The following is a 19,598-nucleotide window of genomic DNA, read 5'->3' on the forward strand; positions in this document are numbered from 1 at the left end:
GGAATTAGGTTGTGAGATAGAGCTATAAGACATATAACTATATATATACCTTATAATAACTATATATGTCTTATAATTTTGTAAAAAATACAAAAATTAGCTATAACACTGTGAGGTTGAGGCATGTCTTAGTTTATTTAGTGCTGCTATAAAGAAATACCTGAGGCTAGGCAATTAATAAAGAAAAGAGGTTCATTTGGCTCACGGTTTTGCAAGCTGTACAAGAAGCATAGTGCTGCCATCTGCATTTGGTGAGGACCTCAGGTTGTTTCCACTCATAGCAGAAGGTGGAAGAGACTTGGCACATGAAGAGATCCTATGGTGAGAGAGAAAGCAAAAGAGCAAGAAGGAGGTGCCAGGCTCTTTTTAACAACCAGCTCTCATAGGATCTTAGTGAGAACTCACTCCCCGTCGGGCCGATTCCTCATGAATAGGTAAATAGAAGGGCATTATTTTATTCATGAGGAATCTGCCCCCATCACCCAAATACCAGGCATTAGGCCCCGCCACCAACATTGGTGATCAAATGTCAACATAAGATTTGGAGGGGACAATATTCAAATGATCGCAAGACATAAGGGAAAAGGCAGAGAAGAATGGTTACTTAAAAGCCAAATAAAGAATGTGATCCAAGGAAGAGAGAGGTGATGGATTGTCAGTGACAGAACCAAGCATCAAATACTTTGGAAAGAATGTCTGGGGTAAATGCTTAACTGAAGAGGGTTCAATAGAGAATGAGAGATGAGAAAGTAGGGAAAATGTTTGAAGTCTTGATGCTAAGGAGGGAAGACAAATGAAATAATAGCTGGAGGGAGATACAGGGTCATTAGAAGCTTTCTTTTTTCTTTCTTTCTTTGTATTTTGCTTTCTTTTGTTAGTGGGAGGTAGTTCAGTATGTTTATGAACAGATGGGAATGATCCCTCTCTAAGGAAAAAATAGATAATGTAGGAGAGAAAGGATAATTAAAGATGCAGAGTCCTTGAATACATGAGAAGGGATCTCGTCTACAAGTAGAGGGAATGGTGAGAGCTCATCTAAGCTACAGACACAGAAAGGGAAAAGCATGCACAGGTAGAGACGCAGAGGTGGATTTCACGTTGGGTGAGAGAGAACTGAAGGTTGAAGTTGTTCACTCTGCTTCCATTTTTTTTCAGTGTAATGAGAAGCAAGGTAATCAGATGAGAGTGCAGGATATCGTTAGAGGTTTGAATGCAGGCAGGAAAGGTTCAAATACTCATGTCAGAGACTAGGAGATGAAATAGACTAGGACCATTAAACAGGATTGTCAGGCAATATAATAGGATTGTATTTTTATTTTTTTAAAAATTGAAACAGGACATCACCCTGTCACCCAGGGTAGAGTGCAGTGGTGTAATCTTGGCTCACTGCAGCCTCGACATCCCAGGTTCAAGTGATCTCCCACCTCAGCCTCCCAAGTAGCTGGGACTACAGGTGTGTGCCACCATGCCCAGCTGATTTTTATACTTTTTTTTAGAGACAGTGTTTTGCCATGTTGCCCAGACCAGTCTCTAACTCCTGAGCTCAAGCGATCCACCGACCTCAGCCTCCCAAAGTGCCAGGACTGCAGGCATGCATCACTATGCCTAGCTAATTTTTGTATTTTTTGCAGAGACAGGGTGCACTATGTTGCCCAGACTGGTCTTGATCTTCTGAGCTCAAGTGATCTGCCTGCCTCAGCCTCCCAAAGTGCTGGGACTACAGGTGTGAGCCACCGGCCAAGATTGTACATTTAAAGTAACACAAGACTGAGCATGGCTGTATGTTTTTCTTCATCTGTAACATTTGTTATAAACTTTAGTTTCCAGGAACTGATCCATTGAAAAAAATCCAGCTTTCCAATATAACATGTTGCATTTTTGTGAATGACACATGCACTCACAATTCAATAAAAGAGATGACTAATTTTATCTGCCATTGAAATATTAATTGTGAGGATCTGGGAATACGTGGCTAGATCACCATTACAGCTCAAGAAGAACCTCTTGCTGCTTAAGTATAACAAAGAGCAGGATCCACTGTCTCTGCAACGTGCCAGCTCTTCATCCTTTTTTCTATTTGGTCACATATTACCACAACTGTTGAAGGGAAATAGGTAAAGTGGTTGGGACTCTATCAAAAACACTTATCCTAGCCCATGGATCTGTGTACTGTTTCACAACCTTTCTGCTATATCATATTAAGACATAATAGAAGGTACTAAGTGCTGAATACATGAGCTAGAGAACCAAGAGCTGTTTAAACTAAAATTGTCCTAGAACAGCAGCCACCTGGCTATGTGGGTTGATGCTGGAGCTAAATAGCAATCAATTGAGAAATGAAGATTTCAGTCAAATATTTGTTCATCTTCATAATAATTTTACTTACTTTTTCCATCCATGGATTTGCTGTGTTTTTTCTTACACACTCGTGTACAATGTCAAAACTGGTTCTTTCCCTTAAAGCCAGCCCCCCACTTTTGGCAGTGAGAGTAAAAGCAATTTTTCTTTCTTTTTTTTTTTTTTTTTTTTAAGTAGAGACAAGGTCTCCCTACATTGTCAAATTTATGAGCTCAAGCAATCCTCCTACCTTGGCCTCCCAAAATGCTGGGATTACAGGTCTCCCAAAGTGCTGGGATTACAGCTAGCATGCCAGGCCTCCTTAATGGATTTAGTGCTGCCTTCCTTTGGGATATATTCTTTGATATCCCTTTAGAACTAAAATTCGATTTTAAAATTTACTTTTCATGCTTTCAAAATTCACTATTATGGACATGTAGTTAAGTAATACTAAAATCTAATAGGGCTATTTGCAATCAATCAAAACACAAAGAATAAAGATGTTCATTTTTCACGAAAAGTAAGAATGAGAGAAAGGGATGGAATGGATTCCAGTCTGACAATAGCTTTTTAGTGAACAAATGAAGTATTCATAAAGGGGAGTGTGGGTGTATGTTAGAGCATGCATTGTAGCTACTGTCCCAATGAACAGTGTTCAATATATTTTTAAAGTATTGAAAAAAAGGCATTTATAATGGAAACAAATCTCTACCTTAATATACTTTTTGTGACTGCCATAAACTCAATTGCTATATGTGAATGAAGGATGTTTGATACAATATGTGAATGAGGGATATTTAGTTTTCAGTAAAGCTGATGTTTATCAGGTGGCTACAGTAAATCGTTGATTTTTATTAGCTATCATAGCGTATAAGCAAGAGAGAGGCTCACAAAAACTTGTTGGTATGCTTGTTTACAAATACTTACAGAGGAAACACTCTTGAAAATATAAAATGCACTATCTTCTTATTTCCTGGTTATTTGCAATGAAAGCTGCCAGTCTACTAGGTTTTTCCAGGAGCCTGTATGAAGGAAACCCATATCTATGTTAAGAACATTGTATTGAAAAGATAGAAACACGGTTTTTAAATTCATATGCAGTTACTGGCCATGAAGAAAGTAAGTAATTGTCTTTAGTTTGGCATACTCTACTGAAAACTATAATGATAGTAACCATAGTAACAGCATCTTTGGGTGGATCCTAAGAGATACCAGATTAAAGTCACTACGTAAAAAAAAAACAGAAGAAATAATGATGTCATGTTGAATGTTATAGGACAGGGATCCCCAACCCCAGTACAGATCGATGGCCTGGGGCCTGTTACGAACTGGGCCACAAAGCAGAATGTGAGTGGCAGGTGAGCGAATATTACCACCTGAGCTCCACTTCCTGTCAGATCGGGGCAGCATTTGATTCTCGTAGGAGTGTAAACCCCATTGTGAACTGTGCAGGCAAGGGACCTAGGTTACATGCTCCTTATGAGAATTTAGGGATAGGTGTAATGTGCTTGAATCATCCTGAAACCATCACCCACAACTGCCCCTCTCGTGTCCGTGGAAAAATGGTCTTCCATGAAACCAGTCCCTGGTGCCAAAATGTTGGGGACCATTGTTATATGACTAAAAACACCAGGTCAGGGAGAATTAAGTTAATAACTGTTATTTAACTGTGCTTGTATCATAATCATTCACATTGTATAACTCCCAGGGGACTTATATACATGCAGAAGTGCTTAAAATTGATTTTAACGATGATATTTCTAGTAGATCAAATTATTAAGATGGCCAAATGACATAAGGTAAAATTTCTGCCATTTTAGTTGTACCGAAAAGATCACAGAGAAAAGTAACAAGGGAACCTTAAGGAAAGGCTTGTTCAACTCCCTCTTTTGCTTGGAGAATAAAATCAGGATAAGAGAAATGAATTAACTTGTCCATGGAGTCTTGATAAGTATTTAACCTCAATAATCACTAAATGCCTTTTTATTTTATACTTTATTTTATTTTATTTTATTTTTGAGATGGGATCGCGTTGTGTTGCCAAGGCTGGACTGCAGTGGCATGATCACCGTTTACTGCAGCCTTGATCTCCCAGGCTCAAGCAATCCTCCTGCCTCAGCCTCTTAAGTAGCTAATACTACAGGAACATGCCATCAAACCTCGCTACATTTAAAAAATTATTTTTAGTAAAGACGAGATCTCACTGCATGGTTCAGGTTGTTCTCAAACTCCTGGGCTCAAGTGATCCACCTGTCTCAGCCTCCCAAAGTGCTGTGAATACAGGTATGAGCTACCATGCCTGGCCACTAAATCTTTTTTTAAATAAAAATCTTTAGTCCTAAAATATAAAGGATTCACAAGAATCCCACTTTGTTTGAGGTAATTAGCATAACTGTTTCTATTTCATTGGAATAGATTCTGAAAATCAAGATTTCACCAAAACTTATGGGTCGGTTTTATTTATCTTTAATGTTTGATAAATTTTCTTCCTAGAATTTCTCATGAAATGCAATCATGTATTATTTTTTAATCCCATTCATCTTCATATTTGATTTTTCCCCCTCTGTTGTGTTTTACTTTAATTGATTCCTCAAAGCTGTTCTGAAATTTTTACCCACATCTGCCACCAGATTTGATTGGCTAATTGTCCTCTATGGAAGCACACCCATTATGCAACTGTTACGAAAACTTTTACAAAAAATCAATGTCAGGTCAACAAACCCATCAGCCATGATCTCACTGAGAACTAATATTTTCAGGAAGCTTTTCACTTATTTTCAGGGGCTGTCTGTGGGTTTAGCATTTCATATTATTAACAGTGCAATGACAAACCTACGGCAGGAGAGTTAATAATGGGATGTGCTTTTTCCTCTTGCTTCTAAAGAAAATATTCAAATGAGCAGAAGTTTTAAAAGCCCTGTTCAATACTGAGCTTTTGATATTAAAATAAACTGACAACCTGACTCTGACAGAATAAGATTCAATTAGGCTTAAAGGTAGGTCTAAAGGGGCTCAGGGAGAAATAAATGAACTTCTATTAATTTTTAGAAATATCTAGTAAGAACAAGTCATTTATGACTTTGTAGTTAAGTTCCTAGAGAAAGTTTACCAAGAATTGCTTTCTATGAGGCATGGTGGTAAAAGCTGCAAAATGAATTATGGTGAAAATATGCATTCTACTTTTTATTTTTCCTTATTAAATCCAGCAAGGGAATTTTCCCGAGCCTCTCCCACTAGTGCATTTTGTTGGTTTAGAAGTGTTTCTGCTTTCAGTCATTAAATAGCTAAAGATCAAAATATTATATGAATGATTTAGTTGTTTCTAGACAGATAAAATATTTTCTTCTCCTAATGAGTAGAGAAATATGATTTCTGCATGTCCCGAAAGAGCATTCACCCAGTATTCTTTGTAGTCATCTAAACAAAAGATCAAAATTGTATCATGGTCTTAATAAGAAAAACAAACATAAAAGGTAATGAAAATGGAATCATATCTCTTTTGTATCTGTAAAGTAATAGAGCGTATCAGGGTTTGTTCCTTACTATGAAATAACAAATTTTTAGAGAAAATAGAAAACAAACATAAGAAAATAAAAACAAATTGTAATCACATCAACTAGGTCACTTGTTAAATTATATATACACATGTGTGTGCCTGTGTGTGTGTGTGTGTAATACTGGAGCGAAGACATGGGAGCCTGACCTTCACAAAATGCCATGGGGCCCCCATCGGCCATGGAATACCCATCTCTAAATGTTTTTTTATGAGAGAAAAATATGTCTATTTGGTTAATATATTGTTATTTTGAATTTTTCTGTTGTAGACAACTCCAACTAATCTATATACACACATACACATGATCTATTTTGCTTATTGTAAGTTATTTTGCATAATTTTTTATTTAAAAAATATTGCATTACAGTATTATTTATCTTGATTACTGGTGGGTTTTTTTTTCTTTTTCTTTTTGATGCCTCTTAAATTTTATACCTGAGGAGAGTAGTGCCTTACTTACCTCATCCTAAGTCTGGCCCTGAGGTCAAACATAGCAAAAGATAAAAATATAGACATTGATATAAACAGATATAATTTTTAATCAAAAAATAAAATCAAACAATAGTACAATATGCATTCAAAATTAAGTGAAGTTCTCAAACAGTTTTCAGGATATAATTTTTATTGCAAAATAATCCAATTTATTCAATTATTGCTTTTGCACTAAGTACTCTTAAGTGCAACATTTAATGATCACTAATGAGATCATATTCAAGGTGTTTTGAGTTCTTAAATGCAGTATTTAATGATCTCCAATGAGATCAAATTCATGATGTGTTTAGTTGAAACAACCCAAAGTTAAACATTTGCCTGAAAACTTCACAGACTCCTCTATCCCTCTATGGAACAGCAGGCTTACAACAGTCTAGTGACAGATTTGCAAAAATCAAGAAAATATACAGTGTCGAAAAATAGATCAAAAATTTACCTTCATGGAATCATTCACCTTCATTGATTTTATTGACTGATATTGATAATATCTCTAATTCTATTTTATGAACCCATTTGGAAGCCACTTAATATGTAAGGGTACTTGATCAAAGCATGTCAACTACAATCAGTTTGAACAGAAAATAACATGTATTGGCTGGGCACGGTGGCTCACACCTGTAATCCCAGCACTTTGGGAGGCCAAGGTGGGTGGATCACGAGGTCAGAAGATCGAGGCCATCATGGCTAACATGGTGAAACCCCGCCTCTACTAAAAATACAAAAAATTAGCCAGGCATGGTGGCAGGCGCCTGTAGTCCCAGCTACTCGGGAGGCTGAGGCAGGAGAATGGCGTGAACCCGGGAGGCGGAGCTTGCAGTGAGCCGAGATTGTGCCACTGCACTCCAGTCTGGGTGACAGAGCAAGACTCCGTCTCAAAAAAAAAAAAAAAAAAAAAAAAAGAATAATAACATGTATTAGGTTTTCGTTCTGTTTTGTTTTGCTTTTGAGACAGGGTCTCACTCTGTCACCCTGGCTGGCATGATCACAGCTCACTGCGACCTTGACCTTCCAGGTTCAAGTGATCCGCCTGCCTCATCCTCTAGAGTATCTGGGACTACAGGCACGTGCCACCAAACCTGGCTAATTTTTCTATTTTTTGTAGAGATGGGTTTGCTGTATGTTGCCCAGGCTGGCCTCGAACTCGTGGGCTCGAGTGATCCGTCCACCTTGGCCTCCCAAAGTGCTGAGATTACAGGCATGAGTCACCGTAGTCAGACACATTTATTGTTTGTGTACATATTTACAATCATTATTTAGTTCATCCTAAAAAAAACTATCTAAATTTTTTCTTTTTTTTTTTTTGAGATGGAGTCTTGCTCTGTCGCCCAAGCTGGAGTGCAGTGGCGTGATCTCAGCTCACCGCAAACTCCGCCTCCCAGGTTCAAGCAATTCTCTGCCTCAGCTTCCCGACTAGCTGGGATTACAGGTGCCCTATACCACACCCAGCTAATTTTTGTATTTTTAGTAGAGATGGGGTTTCACCATCTTGGCCAGGCTGGTCTTGAACTCCTGACCTCGTGATCCACCCGCCTTGGCCTCCCAAAGTGCTGGGATTACAGGCGTGAGCCACTGCACCTGGCCCTGAATTTTATCTCCACTTTAATGAGGAAGCACCAACATTTAAGTAACTTAGTCAAATTTACTCAGCCTCCAAGAATCAAAATGAGACACCGTTCTCACATCCTTTTTACTCAATTCAGCCTGATGTTTCATAGCATTACTCTAGGTCAGCAATCAGCAAACTTTTTTTAAAATAAAGGATCAGATAGTGAGTGTTTTAGATTGTTTGGGCCCACATACAGCCCCTATGTCACCCACTCAACTCTGCTGTTGCAGCTGGGAAGCAGAGACAATCTGTAACTGAATGAACATAGCTGTGCCCCAATAAAACTTTATTCATGAATACACATATCCGAATTTCATAAAACGTTTAAATGTCACAAAATAGTATTCCTCTCTTGATTTTTTGCTACCGTAAAAATGTAAAAACATTCTTAGTTCACAAGCTGTATGTATAAGTTGTGAGCTTGATTTGGCCTATGGACACAGTTTGCACATCCTTGTTATTCTTTCCAGAAGGGAACATGTGGTGCCCTTACTTCAAAATATCAGAAAAGTGCAGAGTTTTCTTTTCTACAGGTCTAGTAATATAAGGATATTCTCTGGTAAAGCATAAATCTCGGTTCTGGGTCATTTTCCTGACCCAGATACTTTTCCGTCAATAATTATCTTCCTCGTATTGTTTTTCATGAATAAAAGAAGACAGATACATTTTAGCATAGCCCATATATATGGTGTAAGGAAAGTCACTCCACACAGAAGAATTGAGGCTGTCTTTTTTAAGAATGGATTATTATTATTATTATTATTATTATTATTATTATTATTATTTTGAGACGGAGTCTTGCTCTATCCTCTGGGCTGGAGTGCAGTGGTGCGATTTCGGCTGACTGCAAGCTCCGCCTCCCGGGTTCACGCCATTCTCCTGCCTCAGCCTCCCGAGTTGCTGGGACTACAGGCGCCCGCCACCAAGCCCGGCTAATTTTTTGTATTTTAGTAGAGGCGGGGTTTCACCGTGTTAGTCAGGATGGTCTCGATCTCCTGACCTCATGATCCGCCAGTCTCAGCCTCCCAAAGTGCTGGGATTACAGGCGTGAGCCACCGTGCCCGGCTTTAAGAATGGATTTTTAAAATAAAAATCTTCCAATTATGCTATTTCTAAATGTCTACTTTTCTTTGGATGTCTACCTTTTCCATTTAAGTTAGTTCTTCATCAGAACTTCTAATACCATCAATTGCATTCAAAAGTCTCCAAGATGGCCCTTCTAAGGTATCTGCTACTCCAGATATTTCAGCCCTGTTGTCAAGAAGCATAGTAGAGGGTTTCCTTGAAGAATTTGTGTGTGGATAGCAGGAAGGAGGAGGAGAGGGGAGAAAGAGAACAGCGTACCATTGATGGGCTATTGTCAGAGCAGCTGCTGTGTCAGTGGCACCTGTGGGCTCTCCAGGCGAATACACGGCCACCCTGATACATCCATGGCCAAAGGCAAAAGAGCAACTTCTCCTCTCTGTGGCAGCAGATGCCCCTGTTCTTCAGCTGATGAAAAAATCCTAGCAGAGGAAAAGGAAAGACAGAGGAAAGGAGATTGTTGGGTTGTTAAGAGATATGAGCAGGAGGGAGAGGTTGCAACCCACTTCTCTGCCCCCTTGCTGCTAGCCCCAAAGAATCCTATACTGAGAGCTCAGTTTGTAACTAGCTTATTCACCTAGGGATGCCTCTATTGCAGGGCTAGGACAGAGAGGACTGAGGCACTGGCTTCCTTTAGTATTTGGTGCATTTGATCTCACCTATAAAAGGAAACAAATGTGTGTCCTTTATTTGTCCCCAACTACTTTTCACTTGCTTAAGACAATCCTCTTCCTATATTTTGCAAAGAAAAAAGGCAGAGCACTCTGCCTCATGGAAGGCAATGGTATCAGGGCCAGCTTTTTTTTTTTTTTTTTAACTAAGGCCACTGCAGTAGCTTTTATCTACTCACAGTTCTTTCTGGAGTCAAGGCCTCTGGCTATTCAAGCCATCTCCCTTCTTAGCAAGTTAAGATTGGGACAAAACAATTAAAATTCTAGAACTTGTCAGCTTGAATCGAACCATCACAAACCAATCACACAAGGCTGCTCCCTTCAGCCCAATCGTTGAGATGATTTTCCCACGACCTGGAATGGACTTTTTAGATCCTTTGGAAAGAAAACTCACCGGCAAGTACATCTCTCTGTCTATAGGTCCTTTCTAGCCAGAAATTTGTTGAGATCATTGGTAGTGGGTGAAAACATGTCCTTTAGGGAGAAGGTTTTTTAGACCAGAAGCATTAGTTATGGAGGTTGTCATTGTTGTTGTTTCTTGCAAGGAAGAGAATAAAAGTGTAATCACACTAGGTCATGTGTAAATTTATGCTGTTTTTACTGGCTCTTAACCCTTTTCCTTCCAGGAATTGTTAAGTTCCTTTGCAGTCATATATCAGCCCTTGGGTATGTTCTCACCAAGGGTGACTGTTTGACGGTAAGGTCCCCTCAGTAGACCAACAGAATACAAGCCAGGTCATGGAACTGATTCCCTGGAAATTACGTAAGAGAAATAAATACCCTGGTTTTTGTACAGAGAGGAAATTATGAAATCGAGCCTGAATCCATAGACTCTCTTAAATTCTCCTATGAGAAAATTCTTGCTTGGTTCGAAGGGGTCTTCAGTGGAATTAGGGGTAAAACCTTTTGTATGAGAGATCTCCAGTTTCTAAGTAGCTTGAAAGGGGCTGCAGGTCAGGCTGCCTTCTGATGGAGACTCGGAGGGGTTCAGGAGACAGGAGCGAGCACAGAACATCTGTCAATGCTTAGAGCTCTTTCTTTTTTTCTTTGGTTTTATGTCATGACCTGTAACTCAACTCACAGAGAATTGCTTTCCATTATGGAGAAATAATTCCAACAATGATTTTTTTTTTTCTTGCTGACTGGACTGTCTCACCCTGTGGGGGTATGGCTTGGTTTTATATTATCAGGCATGTTTGGTGCTTTTTCTGTGTGTTGCTTTGATAGGCAACGCTTTTCAGCGGAGGCTGTGGCTCAAATCATGCAGGTCTTGAGCTGTATTTTCAGAGATGAACCCAGTGCTAAATCGTGGTAGTAATATAATTCACAGCATTCTGCGTGGATCACCGGCTATTTTGGGGTCCCAATCCCCTTTATGTAGGACTTGAAATAATGTACGGACTATGGAGAGAAAAAAAAGGAACAAAGGCAAGCAATGCTTAAGGAAAGAAGATAGAATACAGGGAGGAGTAAACTCATTTCTGTTTAATTCACTTAGAGAACAGCATTGATTCATTTTGAACCCAGGATTAAAGAGACTTGTATAAATTTCCATTATACTGTCTGGATTTTGAAACTATGGATACGGCATTGGGGACTAAGCCTGTTGGGCTAAATGATACTTTGACCAGGTAGATGTTCAGATTGCTTCTGAAAAAAAATTTAAATAATATGTGCATTGTCTTTTAGTCTAAGGGAACTGCTTAAATTATGTGTATTTAGCTCATGTTTTACTGACATGTTGAAGCTGTTTAGCCTTACAGCTTTACAGATTGTTCTACTTTTCAAAAATACTGAGAGTTGCCAGTGTCTATTTTGAATGTTTCGTATTTTAGTGCATAATAAATATGTGTGTAATGAGTGAATAGGTGACTTTTTAAATTGCAAAATGTAACTGGACTCTAAACACCATAAAATCAAGATCATGAAGGCAGGTTATGAGAAAGAGTCTTAGAACTGACCACAGCTCTTCTGTTAGAACTAAGCAACTGCAAATCAAATCTTAGCCCTCTTCATCTTTTGATAAGGTTTTTGGATGTGTCATCATTGGGTCAACAGATATAATTGTATATGTGCATGTGTCTGTATGTGTGTGCCTGCATGTTCATATACTTTTTGAATTTGCTTTCTGTCAACTAAACTATTAAGTATATACCTTCCTTAGCTTAATCTGTGCAAAGAAGGCATTGTATTTTTATATAAAAATAATATACAGTAAAAGCAATAGCTTTGGACTTTGATAGGTAGGACATCTTATTTTTCAAGGTTTTTTTTTAAAGCATTCTTCCACATGCTAACACATAAAAGAGGTTTAACCTCAGTAAATGGGAAAGCTGGCTCTCCTAATTATTTTTTTCCCAAGTTGACTTAACAGGCAAAATGTGAGTATTCACATATTTCTGTTTACATGCAGGGAAATGGCAATCAGATTACAAAAAAAAAAAGCATTATTTATACTGTCAGTTCCTGCCTTACTAAAACTTGGTGACTCAGTTATGCAAACCATACAAAAGAATAGACTTTTGTATTACTACACGTTTTGAAATGAGATCTTTGCTGATAAAAAGATCAGAAGCTGAAACACTGGTGATATAGTTTAAGTCTATGATATAAATTCAGAGTTGCTCTATCGCTAATCCTAGAAACAATTTCTGAAAACATTTGCTTATAATAGTAATTCATTTAAATTTCTTTAACACTTAAAATGAATTGTAGGTAGCTCAAATCCAAATGATGCAGATGAAATGTCTGGATTTGAGCCTAATAGGTACATTAAAAAATCTAATTAAGCACCTATTTTTTTCAACCTTATAATTTCTGCTTTAATGGCAATCAAGTTAAAAAAATGTACAGTTCCACTTAGTCATACCATTCCTTTATAAAAGGCAGATTTCAAGTAAACTTCTAAATGCACATATAATGTAGAAACTAATATTTTCTGACAGTCCTTGGTTCCTGAAAGTTGAACTTCATCATATGTGTTTTAAACTTTTGTCAAAATAGTTATGAAAGATATGTTACTTTTGCATTATGAGGTAATTTATTAGGGGCGGGAACTCATAAGACAGTATAAATCCACTTGTCTAAACTTGCATGAGGCTGTGTGCATTGTAAAATGTCACAAAGAGTTTTGGGTCAGTGAATATTTTGCTGAAGGAACAACGCTTACTTTTAACTGAGTACTTTTCTGCAATAAATAGCAAAGTAGGTTTTTGTAGCTGTAAACTGTGTACACAGATAACTACAGGCTGGTCTGTCATGGAGCTAAAAGTTTCACCTGAAAACTTGCATTTTCTTTTAATAGTCATAATGCTATGAATATTATTGTGCTATCATAAATCACTAATGTTATTGGTAGTAGTTGGGTACAGCATTTCATTTTTGCATAGTTGCAATACAAGTTTTATTTATTTGTAATTTATACACTAGGACATTGAATATTAAAACATAAATTTCTTGGAGCACTGAAATTAAATCTCGATTGAGGATAAGTGCCTACAGAATGGAAGCTGGTCAACGATAAAGGAAACATTCAATTAAACCTGTAGATACTGATCAAATTTATTTTTAAAATGGAAGAAACTCTTAGACAGAGAGCCATGAAAGTTGAGCCAAGCATTTGGAATTTGGTCCTGCATAAGGAGCAAAAATTCAAATTTCATATATTTTAGAGTTAGGAAAGAAATAATGTGGAGGAAATGTAGGGGAGAATTAGAAAGTGGCTTTGAAAAATAGAGGTCTTATTTTAGGTTTCTAGATTTGTCTGAGCAGAGATGCTAGGAAAAGTTATACTCTGCAGAAAACAGAGGAATAAACATTGAATTTGGTATCAGCAGGCTAGGAGTCCACACGTATAGGTCCCATTCACATGAAGAGATGGAACATAATTTCTATATCTCTATTTCCTTTTAAATAAAAATTGGAATGTTGGAAATCATATTAAGAAAACAAAAATGGAAGCAAAGATAAGATGGTAGGGCTGCATCCAGAGGCAATGGATGAAGAAATGACAGTTCGATTAATGTTCCAACAGCCTTGTTTACACATCTTATCCTTCTGCTCAGTCATCTGTAGATCTCTCCCTGTGTAAAGAATCCAAGTGTCAACTCAAGATCTTTGTCTTGAAAGACTAAAATCTGGTCCAAGTTTAATGTTCAATCTTAATATTTCTTTAAATACCTTTATGAATTTATTCAAATTCTGATCATCAATTGTGAAATCCATTTTACTTTTTCTCTGTTTCATGCCAACCTGTACTATCAAATATAGAACTAATATGTTGCTAAGTTCCTCAGATGCTTACCTCTCCATTTATGACTTTAGCACTTATTCAAGCACTACAGAAAATTCTGTTACTTATTTATAGACTTATTGTATGCATGCCTTATTATCCTAGCTAACATGTTTGATTTATTCACTTTATCATTCTCATCATCATTAGTGGCAGTAGCAATAGTGACAGAATAAAAAGATACCTTTGATTAGTTGATCACAAAGTGTTAGGCATTTTACATATATTATTTCTAATTCCTATTACAATCTTTCACGACTAGTAAGTGGCAGGTTGCAAACACATGTCAAGTTGACCCAAAGCTCAACCTCTCCCCACTGGGCAATACTGCCACTATGCGAAGTCACATAATTTAGAACATCCTTGAGATTCAATCCATTGGGATTTCGTTAGAAAGAACTGCATTAAAAAAAAAGAAAAAAAAAACCTTTAAGAGTTCATAAGCTTTGACCTAGTAATTGTACATCTAGAAATCGATAATGAGAGGAGAAAAATATGAAGATAAAAAATCTCCAAGGCCAGGCAAATGCATACTTATAAGGGTAAAAAACAAACAAAAAAAATGAATATAAAGGTATAAGGATAGGTGACAATTAATTATAGTTCATAAAATATATGTGAGCATTAAAATATATACTTTCAAATAATTTTTAGTTGCATGACAGATGCTTGCATAATATAAAAAGTGTGATGCTCATGCACTAAAAATATGACACAATTGATCTTAAAATTACAGAGGCTAGGCGCAGTGGCTCATGCCTATAATCCCAGCACTTTGGGAGGCTGAGTTTGAGGATCGCTTGAGGTCAGGAGTTTGAGGCCAGCCTGGTCAATATAGTGAGACCCCATCATTAAAAAAAAAAAAACCCAATATGTTAATTTTTAAAAGTTATAAAACATAGACTTAAAAATAGAAACAGAAATAGAGGAAAAGGAGAAAGATATATCAAAGTATTTATAATGGTTATCTTTCAATGGTAGGAATATGAATTTATATTATTTTCCACATTTATCTACATTCTTCTACATTTTCAAATGCTTATCTTTTACATTTTCCAAAATAGACATACATCATTTTAGCAATGATTTTTAAAAATACCAAAAAATACTCTTTAAAAAAACCCACAAATTCTTAAAGCCCACATCTGAAAATCTAGACATTCAAGTATGTACATTTTCTTTCAAGAGTATCATTACAGTGTTGTTACTGAAAATATGTTTTGCATTTTCTTCGTAGCTTGTGGCATATTCCATAAATATCTACAATAGTGATTAGTTTTGGCTGTCTGAAGTTTGTGTTGTTTGTTTTAATTTTTTGTTTTGTTTTTATAAGTTCTGGAAAAAGTCAAGTTGCATGACTCTCATGATCTTCCAAAGATGTATTACTAAAGCAAAGAGACATTCTTACAGGTGTTTTAAACATGAGATTCAGTTTGCTAATGGTGGCGCCTCTCACTGGAAAGCATTTCTTACTGTGCTGTAGAGGGTGACTATGGATGCTGGTGGCAGTCTCACTTTCCCTAGTGGCTACTGAACGTGTTTGTGTCTCCTTTAGAACCAATAGTTTCTAATGAATATTTTCTGGTCTCCTCTACTTCCTCCTTCCTTCCTGTCTTCCCTCTCTTCATTATTTTCCCATGCAAATGTACGTGCAATATAGAACATCAGAATAGCACATCCTGTAAAGCACAAAAGCAGTGTTTGTTTCCTGGAAAACCCTCCGTAGAGGCTAGCTTATTATTAGTCTTCTTATTACTGCTTGATTACTATGATTAAATGATGATACTACACCCTTCCAGTTATAAGGCTTGCCTTTCCCCAGTGGCAGTGATGAGTCTGTGCATAATGATTGATATTTTCTCAGGGGGCACCTCTTCTAACCAATGACGTGCACTTAACGGCAAGGCTACCTGACCTAAGGAACTGCCATCCGTGGTTATAGAGGGTAAACCGAGGCTGTAAACTCATTACCTTTGGGAGACCTAATGTATCCCAGAAAACACAGATGAAATGATCATTGTAATCACTGAATCAAGAAACATAGTAATGTAGGGTCTGGCCCTAAAATGAATATGGTATTTTCAGAGTGTAATTGTCTCACTCATGTGAGATAAATGAAGTCTTCCAGAGCATGACAGAATAGGTAATTTACTAAATAATAACATGGAGGCTCTGGAAGTGTGAGCTTCTTAAAGAACAGCCCCACTTATTGATTTTGGTTTTAACATATTTGATGGAAAATAAAGGTCATAATAATAAACGGATAAAGTAAGCACTGAAATATCTTCTCAATACATCAGTACATGATTTTGTTTTATGTGTACATATAAACATATGGATAGTTGCAAACACACGGGTATCTCACTTACTCAGAAGTTTTCCTCAGCTATTTATAACAGCAAATACAAAGACTAAGCCATTTAAATGCTCTGAGAAGCAAAATAGATGCCATAAATCCAAATCCTGAAGCTTTTTTACCTGAAAAGGAGGTTGACCAAGCGAAGGTAACTCCAAATTCAGCATCTGCTCATACTATTTCAAAAATGCATCTTTAGATATGTTAAATCATATTTGCTTGTACATTACTTTAGCAACCTTGGTTATATAATTTATCAGCCCAGCACAGATTAGAATCAACAAATTAGGCAGAGCATGGTGACAGCCTGACAGATTCAAGGCACATTATCAGAAGCAAAAATGAGAACGGAAGGCTCACATTGATGGAGAAGGGAAAACAAGCAGAAGGGCTTAAATAAGCTTAGTCTAGGGTCATTTAATGCAGGAGAAAAGGCTCTACTGTACCCTGATAGGCCTACTGTATTGCAGGTAAAAAATGAAATAGCTTATGTTTATTATAATCATACTGAGTAATCATCAAAAGTTATACTAAAACATACTGTTCCTTTCATTCATTTCCATGTAACTGACATTTATTCTTAGAAAAAACTTATAATTCATATGCTTGATTACCTGTATATAGGAAGGTCTGGGGCATAGCAGGCATTTAGGAAATTAACTGAATGAGGAGCCACTCCTATCTTCTGATGTGTTCTCAGCATCCTTAATACCACTACACATAGTAATATGTCATATGTATTAAATCTTCCATTACAAAGTCTTACCCTGCTTCATTCCATTCTTCAAAATCTAAGATTATCGTTTTGTTGCTTGATCCATTTTAGTGCGTAATCATAAGCTGCCTTATATTGTTGTTTGATCATTTAAATGTTTCACTTCTGCCTTGTTCATCTTCTCAGTTAGACATTTTAAACTCCTAAGAAGAGGAATTACTCCCGCTAGGACGCTTCTGTCCTTCATCTCACCTAGCATATAGCCAAAGTACAAAGTAGTTATTTCAACAAATACATTCACTGAATTTAAAAATATGAAGATTAAATATTATCAATGCAGTAAGTGAAACTAAAGGCCAAAACTGTTTTCCAATGAATAAGATTACATACAGTGCCTTAAAATACCACAGTAAGTGGCTTGTTCTCATAGCAGCAGATTGCAAACTCAGCCTGTCTACATTTCCGGGCAATCCGACAATGATTTATTTACTATTTATTGCTAATGATGATTACTTTGAAGATTAGAAAGTGGTTTTTAATATCCAGTGGATACAAATGCCAGGAGCGTTTGATGTTTTACCATTGTGAATTTGAACTGCATATACATGGTTAATGGAAGTCTGAAAGTATGTCTAATTGTTGGGGATCTTTATATAAATGCAAAGGAAAGATTTGTGCTTCTAGTGAAACAATCACCTTCTGCGTCACACAGCTATTCACAATCTGACTGCAGATACAGATTGTGACTAATATTTGGCTCTAATATTATAGGTGGTTACCGTGGAGAGAATCAGTAAGAGCATAATTGTCATTTCCTTGGAAAAATTTAATCCACAGATGGATCCCAACACCCAATTGCATTCGTGTCCAAGACTAATGGGGATTTTTGCTAAATAAGGCCTGATTCAGCCAAAAAAGATAGACTCTGAATACAGAAATCTGTATCACGCATCACTTCAAAAGATGTATTAAATCAAACACCGAAAGCATTGGCACACAGAATTTTCCTAATAGGGACATGATGAAAAGTCATTTATTAATTAAAATGCATTTATATTTTCTTTTTTTAAAATGAAGCAATGGGGGTATTCTACGCTACCATGCATTTACAAAATTTCATTTGCAAAATTTCATCCTTCATACTTCCTTATTTAGCTAATTAAGGTAATGATTCTACTTAGATTGGAAAGTTCTAATTAAAATCATTAATTTTTCCCGAACCTTCTCCTTCAAGATATAAGCTTTGCTGCACATCCTTCAGTCTTTGGGAGGAGAGAATGTTGGGGGATGTGCTGCTGATAATTGATGAGAGAGAGCAGGATACATTTATTATGACCTTCCTCCCGCTGCCCAGCTAAATTTATACAGCCAACCATAATCTAATAACTCTGTGTTCCTTTCTTTAAAGATTTTCCTATCATATGAAACTATTTCGGCCTGTGGTGTATTCTTTCTAATTAGAGTAGAATACTAAAGCAAAACCATTTCAATCCAAGTTGCATAAAAATGTCATCCCTTTCCGAGTGACTGGTTTTCAAAGCGAGCTCATTACCTGGAAAAACAACAACAACAAAAGTGTTGCCTCTCTGAATTCACATGGTTTGGAAAATTCTTAGCCATCTACAGATGCACCAACTGAATCATAATAAAGAAGAGAAAATCTATAAATGATTAATTTCCTTTTTCTATTTAGGCTTAACATGTTTTAAGGGATAATTAAACTTTTGGCCTGTTTCTTAGACGTCCAGGAGGAAGCATATTTCAGAAGAAGCTTATTGAACTGAGCGGTGAACTCATTCATTATCCTTTGGTTAATACAGAGTGAACTTGTCTACCCTCAGGTTCATTTAGCTTTAGGCTACAGCCTAGATTCTTAGACATCCGTCTATTTTACAGTATTAATTCAAGCTGTTTATAAATAACACATGACTAAACAGATGTTAAAGAAGACCTCCCTTGGGGCAGGCATTATTCCCACGTTCATGGCAACAGAGTTCGTAACAGGGCTTGGTGAACAGTATAATCTCAACACATTAACTGGGACCACATCGCCATTTGGCTATCAGAGCAGCCACACCGAGTGCATCATCTCTTGCACACCCTTTTAATTTAAGTACCTTGCTCAATGCTAAGAAAAAAGGCACACTTGGTAAGGCAGGAGTAAGTGCGGATCTGCAAAACCTAAGCAAGGATATTTCACCAGCACCTCCTAGGGGCCACGTGTGGATATGAGGATGGGAGGTGGGGACTCGCACAGAACCTTTCCTTGAATTGTCAGTTTCACCTCTCCTACACACAAAAATCCACCCCGACTGCGCCGTCCACAATACCAGCTAGTTTGCTGAATTAGTTCAGCGACTCAAGGAGGCCTTACGAGGTTTAAATAAACTGCACAAAAGACACATTTGATCGCTCGAGAAAATAAACATTTAAAAAACTCAGTGGAAAGAAAGACTCCTAAAATATATCCCGTCCTTTAGAAGCAAAGCTT

General features: G+C 37.1%; 1 protein-coding gene across 1 annotated transcript in view; it reads left to right on the forward strand.

The window, feature by feature from the left end:
• Positions 1 to 19,598, forward strand: part of LOC134806912 (uncharacterized) — a 44,753-nt gene that overhangs the window by 13,625 nt on the left and 11,530 nt on the right. Inside the window, exons 3-4 of the mRNA XM_063800075.1 lie at positions 3,614 to 3,970; positions 18,848 to 18,894. Coding sequence (XP_063656145.1) covers positions 3,614 to 3,970; positions 18,848 to 18,894 — 404 coding nt within the window. The remainder of the gene's footprint in view (positions 1 to 3,613; positions 3,971 to 18,847; positions 18,895 to 19,598) is intronic.

Source organism: Pan troglodytes, chromosome 19 (assembly GCF_028858775.2).
Source record: "Pan troglodytes isolate AG18354 chromosome 19, NHGRI_mPanTro3-v2.0_pri, whole genome shotgun sequence".
Taxonomy (NCBI): domain Eukaryota; kingdom Metazoa; phylum Chordata; class Mammalia; order Primates; family Hominidae; genus Pan; species Pan troglodytes.